The sequence below is a fragment of the Caretta caretta genome, chromosome 6 (genome assembly GCF_965140235.1).
Source record: "Caretta caretta isolate rCarCar2 chromosome 6, rCarCar1.hap1, whole genome shotgun sequence".
NCBI classification, from domain to species: domain Eukaryota; kingdom Metazoa; phylum Chordata; order Testudines; family Cheloniidae; genus Caretta; species Caretta caretta.
The window spans coordinates 80733361-80751673 of NC_134211.1; the positions used below are offsets into that span (position 1 = coordinate 80733361).

The 18313-nt window shown below is 40.1% G+C and overlaps 1 protein-coding gene across 3 annotated transcripts in view; it reads right to left on the bottom strand.

Annotated features, from left to right (window-relative positions):
* The window catches only part of PRKD1 (protein kinase D1), a 297785-nt gene that overhangs the window by 137608 nt on the left and 141864 nt on the right, over positions 1 to 18313 (bottom strand). For 2 of the 3 annotated variants that reach the window (XM_048854091.2, XM_048854090.2), the window contains exon 3: positions 1299 to 1437. The exons of the other annotated variant lie outside the window; for it this stretch is intronic. In XM_048854091.2, coding sequence (XP_048710048.2) covers positions 1299 to 1437 — 139 coding nt within the window. The remainder of the gene's footprint in view (positions 1 to 1298; positions 1438 to 18313) is intronic. 3 annotated transcript variants of the gene reach the window in all.

Sequence of the window (18313 nt, forward strand, 5' to 3'; positions counted from 1 at the left end):
GGGCAGGAATTTTAATGGCACACTGCTGTCTGCCAGGGTCCGGCAGACAGCAGCGTGCCATTAAAAATTGGCTCACATGCCGTCTTTGGCACGCATGCCATAGATTGCCGACCCCTGCTGTATAGCCTTCATCTTTCTTGAGCAAAGGGTATAGTAAATGGACCTTCTCTCATGCAATAGCCTTATGGGAATGCTATGGTAAAGAGAACAAAATATTCTCTGTCCACCAGCAAAGAAATGCCATCGGACTGGTTTTCTAAGTCTCATAACCTCAGGCTAAGTGAGTGTGCAACACCCACTCTATATGTTTTGAAGCATAACCTGAAAATAAAGAGGACTAGGAATCGGGGCTTGCAGGAACAATTTCTGTATAGCAAACAGGAGTGAGAATCCAAGAAAGTGAGTACAAATGTTGAGACAATTAGGAGATGGAACAAAGAAAGGTGCATATTTATTTATTTAAATTTATAATATCTGTCAGCATGCATGCTTGCTTTTTCTTAATAATTTAAGAATATCAGAATTTATTAAATTCGCTAGCTGTACAACATGACTCTCTCATTTTTCGTGATGGTTTCAAACCTCAGCCTTCTTTTCCCTACCATTTTGTTTGCTAGTTATCTTCTTTTTCTGTCCCTGCCTAATTTACATTTCAAGTTCTTCGAGGCTGGGTCTATACTGTTTTAAAATCCATACAATGCCAAACAAAAGTATAGTCCTACATAAATCTGTATTACTGATAAGTAATAATAATAATGGTTTGTGCCATTGGTGTATATTTGATCCACTAAAACATTAAACAATTGCTACAAATGTTATATATCTCATTTTAAGCTAATTTTAATGTAAATGCATGCTAAATTTCATGTATTTTTTTATTTGCTATGTTTTGGTTTTACCCTACTCCACAGAAGACATTTATCCTCCCACATCAGCTTTTTTCCTTATTGTATACTGCATGTTATTACTATTCACCTATGTTAGAGATAATTTCATCCTTTATTTTTAACATTATGTTGCTGCTTTATCAGAAGTTATGGCAAAATCAGGCTGTTAGAGAACATACAGTATGATGGGGTGGGGGGAAAAGGCATACCACGAAAACATTCATTGAGGGCTAATTTCTGTCCTCAGTTATGTACACAACTTCAAATTGTTGTACACATATATTTGAGGGCAGATTTTAGCTAAGCATTTAATCCATGAAACAAACTAAGATACCTAACCAACACCAAAATATTGTAGGTGTTCACAATTACAAAACATGATAACAAGCCTCAAGAAAACATACACTTTACCTGACAAGACAACCTCAATTAGGTCTCCTTCTTGGATATCAGTAGCTGATTTCACCAGCTGGAGAATGTTTTCAGAGGTAGGATCATGGCGAAAAAGTAGAATTTTATCATACATTCCATAGAAACCACATTCAGGAAACTGCAAATACACAACCATGAATATTTATTATAATATAAAATACAGATGTGTAAAATATAATTAACACAACTAACACTTATTTTTGATAATGACCTGTCCCCAGATTTACATATGACAAAGCTACACATTTACGTAGATTTTTTTTTTAGCTGATGGACCATTTCTTATCCAACAGCTACTCAAGTATGAGGTTTATTACCCATATCAGTACTATGATGTGCGTGTTATAAATACTTCAGTAGTTAGATCACCTTCAGGCTCTGGAGCTGTCTCCCCCACCCCCTATGTAGGCTCTTTTATACTTCCTTCCCTTGCAACAACTGCTACAGAACTTTCTTACAGATTTCCAGCCTACCCTTAATGCTATTGCTAATACCAGTATTTAGATCAAGTAGAAAAAGATGCCCCTGGAGTTCAACTCAAGTCACCTTCATGATATTTCTCATCTCCATGTAAATGGAAATCCTGAAATATTCTAAAAGCAGAGCCCTTTGCATATCCGTGCCATGCGTTGCAGCAGTATAGAGCCATACCTTTCTCACTCCATATATTGTTTCCTTCAGAAACCTCAAATTAATATCACCCAGTCCTGAGGCTGTCCCAAAGCAAAGCCCTGGCAGGGAGGAAGACAGATGGGGGCAAACTCCATACTGTTTACTATGTGGCATTTTTTTGGAACCATCCCTTCTGCTTGGAGGGGTATGAGGGTTGCACTCCATTCTGTCCATCCCACTACTTCTATTCCATTCTAGGCATGAGAGTAGGTACTCTTCCCTCCTTTCAATTCAGCATGGGGCTTCATTCAAATCTCATTGGAAGAAGCTACTGGGAGAGAGGCTGATTCAGCCCATCTCCAAGCCAGCCTCATCCACTTTGTTCAAAAATAAGCTCAGTTTTTCTGGCAGCAAAAGATGACTACTGTCCTCCTGGAGAGTGAGAGTTTGCAGTGCTGTGCTGTACCTCCAAGAAGAGTTTCTGCCACTGGAGGTCTCGAGAGACTATGGCCCTTTACATTCTTCTTAGTATAGCCTCCTGTTACTGCAATCCATAGAGGAGTGTCAAGGTGAGTAAATCCAAGTCACACCTGGTACCTCATTCCTTTTTTAATACATATTTTATCTTTGGTCCATGCATATCTGTGTCTACACCCTAGACCAAAGTCTGCTCCTCAGTTGCACCTGAGAAAGCATATTACCTTCAAAAGGCTCAAATGAACCCAAAATTCAACTTTGTGGGTTAAATTCAACACTTGGCTATGCCAGTGTAAATCTGGAGTCACTTCACTGAAGTATTTGGAATGACTCAGGATCTACACAAGCATAAATAAGAGCTGAATTTGGCCCCATTCTTCATCTGCTGCTTTTGACTTGCTCTGTTTCCAATGGCCTGAATAAAATAATAAAAAGGCAGGTTTTTGAGGCTCACAAATAGACCAATATCAAAGCATCACCTACAATTTTATTTTCAGGGCAGGGAGAGTGACAGGTTCTGTCTACCTAGATATCCGAATCATCATTTCCATTTTAATTTTTTAAAATAAAAACAACCTACCTGCCCAACTCTAACTCCCCCTTGATTCTGGGATCCAAAGCTGCCTCCTATTACGTCGTAGGAAATGCCATCTTCTGCTGGAGTAATGTCAGTGTTTCAAACACTTTAGATAATTTAAGTTACTCATTACTTGAAGTTCTCCTAAGAAAATACTAGGCACTTGGTGTCTGATCCACATCTTAATATGTGAATGGCAAAGTTCACAATGAGTTCAATAGTGCAGCATCATATCTTATGTACAAAGATAAAGACAGCAAGGAACTTTTCCTGAAAAGTACTCAACAGATCATGTACGTAACTAAGTACTCAACAGATCATGTACGTAACTAAGGACTTGTAGTGCAGTAGTGAATACCCTGGCGCTGCTGCGTCAATGCAGCTGTGCCGATGTAGCGTGTCTGGTGAAGACGCACTATGTCCATGGGAGAGCAATCTCCCATCGACATAATTACTCTCTCAGTGAGAGGGGGAAGCTATGTCGGCGGGAAAGCGTCTCCTGCCGACGTAGCACATTGTAGACACTGCTTTAAGTCAATGTAAGTTACGTCATTCAGTACGGCTCAAACCCCTAAGCAACGTAACTTACATCGATTTAGGTGGTAGTGTAGACAAACCCTAAGCCATTTTTGATTTTTCCCCTAATCCTATAAAATTAAATACTCCGAATTCATAAACCTCTAATTTCAACATATGAATACCTGGGTCAAAAGATTTGAAAATAACTGCAGATTTTGGGTGCCTCCATTTTTGGCTGTCCAATGTATGAATTTTCTAATGGTGGGTACTCAGCACATTCTGAAAATCAGGCCTGTACCTGAGCTTCTCAGGCAGAGTCTCAGTTCGGCTCTATGAAGGTCTTGTTATATAAAGCCAGTTACTTACCGAATAAAGCAGAGTTTGTGCAAGCAACCCAAGCACCAAGTGACCACTGAACATCACATGGCCCTTTTAAGGCCTTTCAGGTTGGCACCCAAGAACAGAGAAACACAAAATCACCAGGTCACTATTGAAAATCTTGGCCTGGATGTTTAAATTTAGAAACGTAACACACTAGAAACCAAACGGCATTGTTATGCATTCATCTCAGCTATTAAAAAGCTCTTCTTAATTTGACTCATCTTCAAACATATCTTTTTAACATTTTTTTAAATAGTTTAAATCTAGTACCAACAGTGTGAAAAAGTACAACGTGGGTAAAAAAGCCATACAGTACTACTTCATTAGGCCAATGTTTCTGATTTTTTTTCTTCCTCCCAGACCTAACTGCATGATACATCTGGTCTAAAAGCTACTGAATATAATGAGATCAATAACATACTGGTTACATAAGGTGAAAACATCTACAACTCAGTTAATTTCTTATTTTCCACAGATGATTCAAACTTGTTCACAAATACATTACAACCAGCAGGAATAACAACATACTCTTCAGGGCACAACCATCTTTTTGTTCTATGGACAGCACCTAACAACGAGGTTCTGCTCCTTCACTAGGCTCTCAGGTGATGGAGTACTACAATTACTACTATGAATAATAAAATCATGCAATTATTTTCATATAATTAATTGAAGAGCAGGGCTACTGATTCAACTTTTAAATAAGAATGTGCATCTAACTTAAGAATAGCAACTAATCACAAGTACAATATGTAGCTGCTTGTATCCTTAATATTCCATCCAATTGTTTTTCAGACAAAGCCCTTCTTGATTCACCAACAAGAACTCCTATTGCATTTGCTGGGCCCTTTAGAAAAGGCGTCAGTGTGATGCAGTCGAGGGCATGGAGGTCACCATGACAGCAGAGTTTCAGACACTGTTTAGTTGTCATGGCAGCAGAACCCAAGGCTTTTTTTCAGATTAAATACTTATTTATGGGACAAAACAAATGTATGCACATCAGCTTTTGATTTAACAGGAAAAAAACAGGCTGATAATCTTTCAACTATCACACCTTTAGAACAGAAACCCTGCATATGAGATTTTCAAAAACTGTTTTAAATAATATTTCAAAGGCAAAATGATCTACTGCACTGCAGGACTTGTAATAACTGAAAGAACACACTGAAAAAAGAACACACTGAAAAAAACAATGTTCCCTAATTTGGTAATAATCATCCATTTTATGTAAAGGTGTTTGAGTTTTGAAATTTGACAACCCCCATTAAGCTAAACAGGCTTTCAGAAAAGCTCAAAGCCTGTAAACTCAGCTTGAGTTTATTACAAGATCAGTGATGTTTTTTCAGAGTCTTTGTTGTTGTCAGCACAAACATCTCAGATAAGTGATTTCAAATCTCTCCCAGTTTTAAGGAGCCAAACTTGTAATTTTGAAAATATAGCCACCAATGTCTGAATTTAATATCAAAGGTTCAATTCTACATCAGCAAACGAACTCAAGGTTATCAGGGACTGACAATACTGCTGCATTTCATGGTAAATACAAGGATATCCAGTCAGTGGTGCTGGAACAATTTTTATAGTAGGGGTGCTGAAGGCAGAAACGATGTATTTGGGTTGTTGTTACTACTTCAAGCCGGGGGTGCAGCAGCACTCCAACACTCTGAGTTCCAGCACCTATGTACCCGGCACTGATCTTTATAGTAGGTTGTGGACTAGTATCTTTTAATAGTTTAATTTAATAGTGAATTTAAAGTTCAGCGTTACTCACATGTACTACAAGAAACAAAGGACTAAATCAATAGAGAAGATCTAACTAAAATGACTATGAACTATGGCTGAATTTTAGCTGAAGGTTTTCTTTTTTTATGTATGCAATTTGAGTAGATCTACAATTTACATACCATTAATTTATGGCACATAACAAACTGTAACTGACATGAGAGAGACTCATAGATATTAAGGTCAGAAGGGACCATTATGATCATCTAGTCTTACCTCCTGCACAATACAGGCCACAGAATCTCACCCACCCACTCCTGCAATAAACCTCTCACCTCTGCCTGAGCTACTGAAGTCCTCAAATCATGGTTTAAAGACTTCAAGGTGCAGAGAATCCTCCAGCAAGTGACCCATGCCCCATGCTACAGAGGAAGGTGAAAAAGCACCAGGGCCTCTTCCAATCTGCCCTGCAGGAAAATTCCTTGCCGACCCCAAATATGGCAATCAGTTGAACCCTGAGCATGTGGGCAAGATTCACCAGTCAGATACCCAGGAAAGAATTCTCTGTAGTACCTCAGATTCCACCCCATCGAACATCCCATCACAAGCCATTGGGCCTATTTACCATGAATAGTTAAAGATCAAACATTGGCATGTGTGTGAACAGACCTGTGCCTTTGCTCAGCAACCAGTGGTAAGAACTGGGCAACTGGGGGGTGGGGTGGGGGGAGAAGGAGAATTGGCACAGAATTCTCCCACCAGTACTTTCTATCTCAATCTTATTGGGCCTAAGCAATGGGAATAAAATCATCCCGTCTCCAGTAAACACAAGCTAACCAAGCTACGTGAATGAATGAGCAACAGGATGGACAACAAAACTCAATTTTGACAAATGCAATGTAATGTACACAGGAAGAAATAATTTAATTTAGAACCCATCTACGTGTGTATTTAACTGTAAACACTCATGAAAAAGACTTGGGCATCAATATAAACAGCTTAACACAGATGTCAAAAAAGCAAACCAATTGTAAGGATGTGTAGAGAATGGGACAGAAAATAATACAGAAAATGATTACAAATGCCATTATATAAATCAACAGTATGCAATCTCCTGGAATATTGTGTTCGGTACTGATCACCCTCTCTCAATTAAAAAGCAGGAGAAATGAGAGTGAATAGAAATGCATCCAAAAAAGATCAGAGACATGAAAATACTGTCATTTGAAGAGATATTTAATAGGACTGTTTCATTTAGAGAGGCGATTAATAAAAGGGGACATGATTCAGGTCTAAAAACTAAGTCAGATGCTCTTTTTGACCTCCTCTCATACAAAAATTAGGGGAATGTCCATGAAATGGAAAGGCAGCAACTTAAAACTGATAAAAGGAAATACCTTTCTGGAGGAAAAAAAAAACCCATTCAGTGCCTACTTAACTTGTGGAACTCACTGCCACAAGATATTATTTGAGGACAAAACCTTAGTAGGAATCAAACACTAGATGTTTACATGGGAAAAAACATCCACCATTATGGTAGGTAAGATAAATTGATAAAGTGACACAAGCCCTCATACTTCAAGAATAGATAAACTACTAACTGCCTACAGTTGGGAAGAAGCTTCTATAGTGAGCTGTAGCTCACGAAAGCTTATGCTCAAATTTGTTAGTCTCTAAGGTGCCACAAGTACTCCTTTTCTTTTTGCAGACTAACACTGCTGCTACTCTGAAACCAGTTTATTCCATAGTTGTCCCTGATGGGAAATTTTGCACATTCAGTTATTCACCCTAGCTCTAAAAATAGTTATATAATACCACTATAACTGAAGTATCCCAATGTATAAGTATCCTCTGCTGGCTTGACATTCTCTGGGGAAAAGAGCATCTTCCCTGGAAAAAGGTAAGGAACCACTCTCAGAGAAACACTGACATCACTGATGCCTACATGCCAAAAACATTGTTAAGTTTAGCTCCATTTGAAAAAGGAAATAATACTAACAAAAGAAATGTTAATTTCATGTTACTTAAAGATAAACAATGTAGGCAGGTGGAAAACATACTAGAATAACTAACAAAATGTTTCCATTAAGCAGAAGTATTTCATTAATCTATACTTCCCTGTGGCTTACTACTACTGTGCACTTTGGATTCAATATTAGTGTAAGGAAAGAATTTCTCTCCTCTTCATAATTAGAGTAGAGGGAGGGAAGAGAGTTTTAAGTTTCAAAAGTATTGAAAATCAACTTCTAAATATACTGTAACTACAGTAACTGTCACCAAGACTTTCAATGTGGGCAACATCTGAGTAAGCATCCAAGATTCCTAGGAGCTCTATTTTTACACAGGGTTGTTTATAATCTTCATCAGTCAGGGAGAGAAGAATCTTGGAGGCTTTTTTATTTTATTTTATTTTATTTTTTTGCATGACCCCAAAGATAAATAAAAATACTTTAGGTATCTAAATGTTCAGGTACATTTAAAATATTAAGGACCAAAAATCACACCTAGGATAAGCAAAAGCAAGCTTAAAAAAGTGGTTCCTGCTTATTTCTTAAGGTCTGATTTTGTCCCCAAATTTCTTGAAGGTGACAAATTATTCAAGCTACCTCTGAGAACATTTTTCTCTTTCAGCACTGACTTATCTCAGGCCTTGAAAGAAATGGTTACTTTATCTTTTTAGCAAATTTGATCTACATCAAGCTGATGTAGGAAAGAATCAGTTTTCTAGAATAGAAGTCGGTCTGAAATGGAACTGCAAGTGGAAAGTTTAAGAGACTGGTCTTGAAATCTGCCATACTCCCCAGAGTGTATTAGTTAGCTCCGGGTATCCACTTTTGTTAAACCCCAGCAACTGTACAATGATCTAACTAGCCCTCTGGAAATTCCCAGACTCTGTTGATAATGGGTCCCTGTCACAGGGTAGGTACACCCCATCATGAGGTGTCTGATCAAAAGAAAGGGAAAGGCTGTACTGCAGTCGGGTTAGGTCCTATGCTGGTGGTATAAAATGTGGTAGTATGGCCTAGTGACCAGAGTCAAAAGGTCAGCCCTTCCACACAGCTGTGTGGCCCAATGGTGGGAGTCAATAGAGCAGCCCTTCCTCACAGGGCTGCATGGACCAATGACAGGAGTCAGAGTGGCCCTTCTTCATAGGGCTGCATGGCCCAATGGCAGGAGTCAGAGTGGCCCTTCTTCATAGGGCTGCATGGCCCAATGGCAGGAGTAAATAGAGCAGCCCACCTCCATGGGGCTGTGTTGGCCCATTGTCTTGCTGGGGAAGTGTGGCGCCACACGCCAGGGCGTGTGGCACCTGGGATACGGGACTTGGGCCCACCCTGTTCCTCTGAGTCCCAGCCTAGGGCCTTGGCAGTGGTCAGGGTGCTGAGTCAGCGGCAATCCTCCTGAAACATGGTGACCTGTTCCCTGGTTCTCCAACCAGAGCAATGTCTAAATCCCCTGCGCTGCTGCCTACCCTGTCTTCCTTGGTGGTGGTACACGGTTCCCCGGTCTCTGGAGGCCTCAGCCGGTGCAGCTCCCGATGGCTTGGTCCCTTCTCTGGGGTCCACAGGCAGCCTGGAATCTGTCTGGGGCTCAGCACGCCTTGGCTCTGTGGTCAGGGCCTGCAGCCAGAAGAGAGCCTGCAGTCTGCATTCTTCCTCTTCAGCAGCCTGCCAGACTGAGCTGGGCTGCTTCCTTTTATACCTTGCCTCCAGGCTAGGCATGCCTACCAGAGGCAGAGAGGTGTTGCCTCCTCAGCCTGCAATGCACAGTTAATACTTTCTGGGCCAGTGCGGGGTAGGTACACTGTCACAGTCCCATGTGGAGCCTGGGAGGAGTATTGTGAAAACTCCTTAGGCTCACTGTCCGACCTCTCACTTGACAGAGGGGCATGGCATGATTGCAAGTCTATGCACCGTGCCTGGCAAAGGCTCAGTGCCGTAACCTCAGTACCAAGGGGCAGAGCGTCAGGTGCCTCCATCATGCCCAGGTTACCACCCAGATGGAATTTCACTGGTACCAGTTGCTCCAGTGTTGGTGTCAGGGGGGATGGAGACCTCGTCTGTACCAGTCTCTCTGGTACTGAGAGGGCTAATATTGCTGGCGGTACCAATGTCAACTTGCGTACCGGGAGCATTTTCCTAGGGCGTTTGCTCTTCTCTCTTGGTACCGAAGATTCAGAGCCCATGCCCAAAAGGTCTGTGGGCCTGTCAGAAGTACCGGACACCAATGGGCACCATGAGGCATGGGTGCCAAATTGGGGTCTTGGTGCCAGCGATGACAAGGATACTGAGATTGCTTTTGGCTCTCCCTGGGCTCGCTGAGGGGACTTCCTGCTCTCTTTTTTGACATGTAAGAAGGGTCCCCGGTCTGTTTCTTCAACCCACTATCCTTCGAAGTTGAAGGTTGAGGGGAAGACTTATATCCGCCAGAAAGTTGGGGTCGGAGAGCTGCCTCCACTAAGATTTTTTTTTTTTTGGCGAAGCTCTCCTTGCAGGATCTCAGCCAGAGCTGTTGGCAGCCAGAACACTTCTGCTTGGTGTGGCCTTCGCCAAAGCAGTGGATGAACTGTGAGTGCGGCACTACTTGAAGCCCGGAAAGCCAGGCATACCCTTGTCGAGGAGGGTCCCCACACACTGGGAGTTGACAAAAGAATGAAATCCCTTTTTTTTTTTTTTAAGGCAAATAGTAGAATGAAAAAAGAAACAAAAGAGGTCTTCAAAGGAAGCTAAAAGTTAGCAAATGTAAGAGAGTTAACAACCCATGAACAGACAGCTAAAGATCTGTCTCTAGCTGGGGCAACTGAGAAGGAACTGAGGATGGTTAGCCCACACGCACTGATTAGCCTCATGGCGCAGCACAAGGAGAGAAAGCGCATGTGAGGGCCTAGTGGACACTGCTACCAAAGTTCTCCAATCAGCAGCACAGAGACACAGACACACCTACAGTGGAGCACCAACAGGGGACACTACTTGACAAAGAATTTAATATTCCCCTTCATACCATGAAATTTGAATAATCCAGTTTTTCATTAATAGATGAAAGGAGCAACTATTTAATGAGAAATTAATGCACATATAATTCTTATTAGAGACATTTAAAAGGTTTTCTTACATAGAAAATCTAATCTTTAAAATGTTCACACAAATCAATTATAGGTGGCAATAATTAATGAGAAGCCCTCTACTTGTTGTGTAAAAACATATTATCCTGTATTATATCCTGACAGATTATTGCTTAGTGAAAGCTATTAGTAAATCTCAGTAGGCATGCTCAAATTATTCACACAAGAATAATTAGGTGTGTGGATTTACAACTGAAAATGCACTTCACACTATCTGTCTCACACCATGAACAAAACTGTCAGTATAGCAAAGAGAAGTTTTTGCTTCATAATAAATCTGTGGGTTTTATTCATTACCTTAATGAACTAGAGGCAAGGGACACAAGGAAAATTTCTGACAGAAATTAGTAAACAACAAACTAAAGTCTTCTGTACACACAAGTTGCACTGCTTTCATTATACTGCTAGAGTTAAAATGGCACAACCCTAATAGCAAGGCTACAGCTACACCAATATGTTTTATTTCTATATGAGAAGGTACAGTAGAAACTGAGAGTTACAAACACCAGAGTTAAAAACTCACCAGTTAACCAATCACCTATCTCATCTGGAACCGGAAGCACTCAATCAGGCAGCAGAGACCCAAAAAAAGAAAAAAAAAAGCAAATACTGTACAGTACTGTGTTCAAACAAACTTCTAAAAAAAGGGAAAGTTTAAAAAAAAAATTGGGAAAGTAAGGAAACTGTTTCTGTGCTTGTTTCATTTAAATTAAGTTAGCTAAAAGCAGTATTTTTCTTCTGCATAGTAAAGGCTCAAAGCTGTATTAAGTCAATGTTCAGTTGTAAACTTCTGAAAGAACAACCATAACTTTTTGTTCAGAGTTATGAAAATTTCAGAGTAGTGAACAACCTTGATTCCCAAGGTGTTCGTAACTGTAGCACCTTTATATCAGCATAACTGCACCCACCCAAGGGTTGTACTGGTATAACAATTTTGGCAAAAAAATCACAACCCTAACCAACATAGTTATATTGATACAACAGCTATGCATAGATCAGCCAAAGGCTCTGATCCTGAAATTTACAGTGCATTTGAGGGATTTCCTGAAGCCCCATTGACTTCACTATCCAGTAGTCCCACTGAAGTCAATGGGACCATTTAGGTGAGGCACATACGTAAGGGTCAGCAGGATCAGGGCCTACAGTCCTCTGCCTGCAGTGGGATTTATTCAGGTGAACACTTTTATACTGGAGCAGATGCAAATGACTACACACAACTAAGGTAGGGCAGGGTTTGTCTGGCCTTACCCAGGAAGGGTAGCTCTGCTTTGTGGTGTGGGGAGGGGAGGAAGGAGGTCAGAAACTGCTGTAAAAAAGGTGCTTGGTGGTCAGCTTTGCAGCAATGACTCGCTGCTCTATGCACATTCCTGGGGCGGGGGGGGGGGGGGGGGATGAAACCTGGGTGGGGGGAAGTCTTTGTTCCACACAGCAAGGAAGCGAGCACCTATCCTTCCTCCCCTAGTGGAGGCGAATGGCAGGCTGGGTTAGGACCTGCTGTGGGCATTACGCTAGTTACCCTTTTTAAAGGAGAGCTGGGAAGGAATTTTTCCCGCACCACCAGAATTGGCTTTGGTGGAGTGTGGTTTTTTCGCCTTCCCCACAGCAGGTGTGAATCAGGACCTTTTCTGGTGAGAAGAAAAGGTGGTAGGCCATATGTTGCAACTTATTTTGTAAGGTTGGGCAGATGTTCAGTGCAGGTACTCCATAGGGAAGGCAGCCAGTGACCAGATAAATGGCCTGGTAAAGGACTTAAAGGAGGTGCTGACTAAAGGAACAGGAGGGGACTGGGGACTCCTCTGATCGGTACAGCAGGGAGCCAACCCCCTCCCCGTTCTCATAGCCCTCCTTAACCCTCTTACAAGGGTGGTGGATGGTAAGGTCCAAGCCATGGGTCGGCTGGGGGACCTGGATGGAAACAAAGGGGGACTGGTGGAAGCCCTGGAGAATTGATTTGAATAAGCATGGATTTGCCTGCACTGTACACTTTATCTGCCGGGTAGTCCCAGACATCTATATAATAAAGTTGTGGCCTGATTAAAACCCATAAGTGGTGTCTCCTGTCCTTCTTGCAATGTACCCAGACAATTAATTTCAGACATGTGGATGTAAAGCTGTAATCTGACATGGTGGTCTGCTCAAATGGATTCCTTTGCAGGAATGAGCTTAACATGAAGTTTTTAAAGTTCCGAAACCCAGAATAGTTCAGGATTACTCAGGAAGAGCAAAAGTATTTGCCTGGTTTAAAACGGAAGCAAGCAGCAATTTATTAAAAAGGAACTTGGTTTCAATGACTGCTGCTTGTAGTGATTAAAATGTTAAGCAGAACTTGCTCTGTTCTTGGAAGCTGGAAATTGTGAGTATGTGTGAGAGAGAATAAAATTGGGAAATTCAGTATTTTTAGGGTCTAGATGTGGTGGTTATTCATACACAATGAACAGAATGAGGTCTGGCTAAACTGATCCATGTAACAATTGATCTGTATATACATAAATAACATACTCAAATAGCATTTTCACCAAGGCAAGTCCTTGGAGGAAATAAAATATGAATGATAAAATATGGACTCAGGAGTTTCATGTATTTTTTTCTTTTTGGTATCAAATTTTACTAACAAAGCAAGAATCTATTAAAATAGATTACTATAATTAGTGTTGCTCCTTTTTTCAACCAAGTGGCCAATTTATTTAAATTAATGTACAAAGAAAGTCTTGTTTCTTTGAACACAGAAGGAATCAAATAGCAGGAAACAGCTTCTTTTGCTCACAACACTAAGAGCACCTGTTAGCCTACATCCTGACCCAGAAACCTCCACCAGGTTTCTTCCAGGGTTAGTACTGTGCTTTCAGCTGCTCCTTCAGGCTGTCTCTCTTTCCCAGTTTTTCTGTTCTGCCTCCCCACTCACCCACCCACAGACACACTCCTACCCAAAACAATATTCAGCCAAAAACTCCTGTGTGGGTTCACTCACACCTCTTGTCTTAGGTGGGGGTTTTAACCCAACCATAACAAAATTCCACCCAGCTCATAACAATAGTATTGGTTTTAATAGATCACAGTCTCATGAATATTATCCCAAAAACAATGGATACATTATTTTCATAAATGTCAATGACAGAAATAACCCTAGTTCAACTGCCACCCTAAAACAAAGGTATGTTTGCAGAAAGCATTTCTAATCTTTGCCTCTCAGTGAAATGAAGCTAATGTTATGCTGATTTCTTCCTGCAAGTATTATAATGCTATGATATTAAAAATACATATCTTGTAAGCATTTGATAGATATTCATTCTTAAAAGCTTTTTTAAAGGTGATTATAAATAATTGTTTCAAGATTTAAATAAAACAAATGTTATGTTTTACAAGTTGTATATAGTCAGTACTGTACTAGAAACTAGAAAAAAAAATAGTACTTGAAATCAACTGTGAGATTGCATTTAAAATTGACAAGCTTCTTTGCATTTCCAGAAAGCAAACTTTAACTATTGTCAGACACTGTATCCTTGGAAATGCTAAACAGCCCCTTAGAAAGAACATGACTTGTTGGGTAAAGTCCTGCACATCTGTGGATATCCACAAAAATGGTCTGCAGATTGCAGAGTGGATTCGGATACAAATTTTGTATCTGCGCAGGGCTCTATGGATGGGACTTCAAGGAATGATATGCTATTCACTAGTCTGCAAAATCTGGAAAGATGCTACCATATGTTACCACCACTCAAGGGTCTCCTTAGCATAGAACAGAGGGATAGGTGATGTTGCGTGCCAGCTCCATCTCAGCAGTATTTGTAGAAACCAAAGTGACAGGGATCAGTTGAAAATTTTCCCAATACCGCTAACACACTTAAAGAAATTCACCTGAAGACTTCCCTCATTGGCTGGAAGACAGGCAACTATGCAAATTCTGGGTTCTGTGCCAGAGTCAGTCAAAATAACATCAAATTGTATACAGATCATTTCTTGAAAGGATTTTAATTGGATCTTTAATGACCCAAAATATTTACCTGTTGGTTCATGAAGCACCTTTATGAGGATAGTCACTGAACTCAGTACAATTCCTACTGAGATAGGTACAAGTGAAATTATGCCAAGCTGAGCTAACAGACTAAGGGTGAAATCCTGGCCCCACTGAAGTCAGTGGCTAAACAACTATTGACTTCAATGGTGACAGGGTTTTACCCCCCAAAATGCATCTCACATGCTGACCCTCTGTGGTATTCCAGGTGGAAACACACTGGTGAGGCAATGCAAGAAATCTTATACTGCCGCTGGCCATGCTATACCTATTCTGCAGATAAACACTTGCAGGACTGTCCAGCAAATAATGGAGAAGTAGGAATCTAACTCTGAAGCATCAGTTATAGCCCTGTCCTGGATATTTGGATCAACCTACTTGACAGACCAATGATCTAATTGGGTATGGCAAATCATGTTTTCCTACATAGAAGGCTTTAGTTTCCATTGCTGTGAGCCAGGTGAATTTGAGGAGCACCGCATTTCACTTGATATTAAAAACAAAAACAAACAAAACTTCACACCCAAGCTATCTAAAATTGTACATGGTATCCTTTTAATAGTTTCTTGCAGCTCAAGGACTCAAAGACAAACTATTGGGGAAAAATGGTTGATAACTATTAATATTTTGGGATTCCAACATTATTCCAATCAGTCAGTTGGTGTATTTTATTACTGTACACGCAGAACTTTTAAATTTTGGTATACCTAGTAATTACCACTGTTGTATGATTATATCTATTTCCAACATGAATTGGAAACTTCTTTCAATGGCTTGTATTCATCACATATGAAATGATATGGATGAGTAAGAATATTCAATTTTCCCTTTCCGCTTTATTAAAATTTTCATAAAGCTTAATCAAAAGTAAAAGGAAAGATGGAATTTTTTTAATGTAAGCAGTAAGTACACCTTTTCTTTACCAGCCAGTTTTAAAATAATTAGTTGAGTGTTGTAAAAGACTTGTATTTCTCAATGAAGAACTGTTGGAGGGAAAATAATTTTCTATCACATAAAGTACTTTCCCTGACAGATCTAGAAAAGCAGCTCCTTAAGTTTTGATGTTTCTGAGGGATTATTTTCCCCCTACTACTTCTACTTTAAATATGACAATTTATTTAATCAATTAAGATTTTAAACCAATAATATGGCAATATTTGTTAGGTTCTTGATCTTTTAAAATTATTGTATTGATGCTGCAACTAACCATCCATTTGTGGTATTATAGCATTTACTATAATGCTCAAGTTGTTATGAAAAGAGTAAGAATAAATGTCACCTGAGTGCCCAAAGTGCAAAACAGTATCAGGAAATATGAAGGGGTATTTTCAGAAGCAAAAAAGTAACATTAGAACTACCGCTAGTCTCTTTCCTTTTTATCCTCATATCTTTTTTGTTCTTTCCCCCAAGTTCATCTCACCTTATATTTTATTCTATTTAGCACTATATTTATTTCCCTCTTCTCTTCTAGCTGTTCAATTCTATCTGTTATGGTCTACCTTTTTTGTTGCAAGAAAATACAATAGAAAACTCAAATGCTGAAACACTTGAGCTTTGTCCAAAGACTATAACACAACCAATATAAAGACTTCCATTGACCTTGATGTGCATCACATTGTCCTTTATCTGCAGTCAGCTGCAGAACTAAATGGATGGAGACTGTATCTAGTCAAAAAGAAAAGGAGTACTTGTGGCACCTTAGGCATCCGATGAAGTGAGCTGTAGCTCACGAAAGCTTATGCTCAAATAAATTTGTTAGTCTCTAAGGTGCCACAAGTACTCCTTTTCTTTCTGTGAATACAGACTAACACGGCTGCTACTCTGAAACCTGTGTCTAGTCAGTTTCCCACTGTAGGTGTAGTTAACGTGTGAACTGTTCCTATAATCTGAGTCCTGGGTCGAATATTGGCTTGTTCCTTTACCCTTGTAAGGAATAGTGGACAAGCCCATAATTGTTGCTGCTGGTATGGACTGTCCCTGAACACACAGGCTTGTCTACACAGTTTTTTAACACCAATTTTACTAAATTGTTTTTTTATTTTCCTACTGATTTAAATTGGTGCAAAATATGTGTGTAGACAAGGCCTTAGCATGGATCACATAAGCAGGAGACACCCTAGCAGGAACTTTTTTGGAATCCTTTCTTAGGCATGACAGAAGACTAACAATCCAACAGGACTTCAGGGTAAACATTGTTTTATAGCATGTGGATAAGGCCAATCACACTAAAAGTTTGCTGATATTTAAAAAACTTTTAAAAAACCAACAACATAAAACACATCTCACTGAACCAACAATTAACTTAAGGTGATTAAAATATCTGAATCAACTATATTTACCAAAACACCATGTTCTCCTTAAGGCTTCTTAAAATACAAATGTTCTTTATTTTTAGAACTCAGGATTTCCTTTCCCTACAGAGATTATAACACAGAAAATTTATGACAATAAAAAGTGGATAGCAGATTTGGCAAGGAGCCCTATTAACAAGTCTTTAGTTCTCGCTTGTATACAACAGCCACCGTTAATGTACTACCTCACAAACATTAAAAAGTGATATACTGAAAAGACTTATCTACAGAACCCAAGGCATAATGAAAATATTTATCCTTCTTTTGTAATAATGAAAATGTTGAAAAACTTCACAGCTTTGTTATATCATGTAAGTATCTGAACCAGTATATTATTACAAAAAATTGTTTCGAATACAGCAATATGCTACTGCAGAATGATGCATTCCAGCAGTTTTGAGAGCCTGGCCTAGGGATGAGGCCACTGGACTAGCTGGTAATAGGAGGAGACAGCCTCAGGCAGTGGCACCTACAGTAAGTGCATTTAGAAAGTCCCATCTGGTTCTAGAATATTACAGGCATAGCAACAAACACTTCAATTTAAGAATAGGGAATCACTCTGAAACTTATTATCTCTACAACCAAAAGGAATTTTTAAGTGCACCCACAATATTTGCCTGACCTCAGCGGCCAAGTGGCAGAGGGAGTAGTGGCCTCTTCCTCCTCCTTCCCTGCCAGTCATCTCTCACCTCAACAGGAAAGAAAAGTCAGTATTTAGAAGCCTGAAGCAGCACATGCTGTCCTGCCCAGCTATGATGATATTCAGGCTTGCCTGGTGCACATTGTATTAATCTCCAAGGCAGTTTTAGGCCAAGCCCATCTAGCAGAGGAACAGACAAAGACTGGAAGACGAGGAAAGAACACGGGGTATTTGGAGAAGAGATGGGAAGGAGAAGCAGTAGCAGAGGAGATCTAATGAGAATGCAAGGAAGCAGAACAGACAAAAAGGGGGAAGAGGCACAGAAGGAAAGAGGAGGCCCACAAAATATGACTAGAAAAGAGGCAAAGTAGAGAGAGCTACCTGAATGAGAGAAGGAAAGGAGACTGAAAAGGGTCAGAAGAGAGTATGACAAGGGTGAGAAGGATCTGAGTTGGAGGAAAGAGATCATGAAGGATCTCATGATAGGGAAGGGGGATCAATTTATTGATCTGGGCTAGGGGGCTAGATAGGGGAGTCCTGGTGGCTGAGTGAAGAAAAAGATGCTAAGCATGGGAGAAGTGACA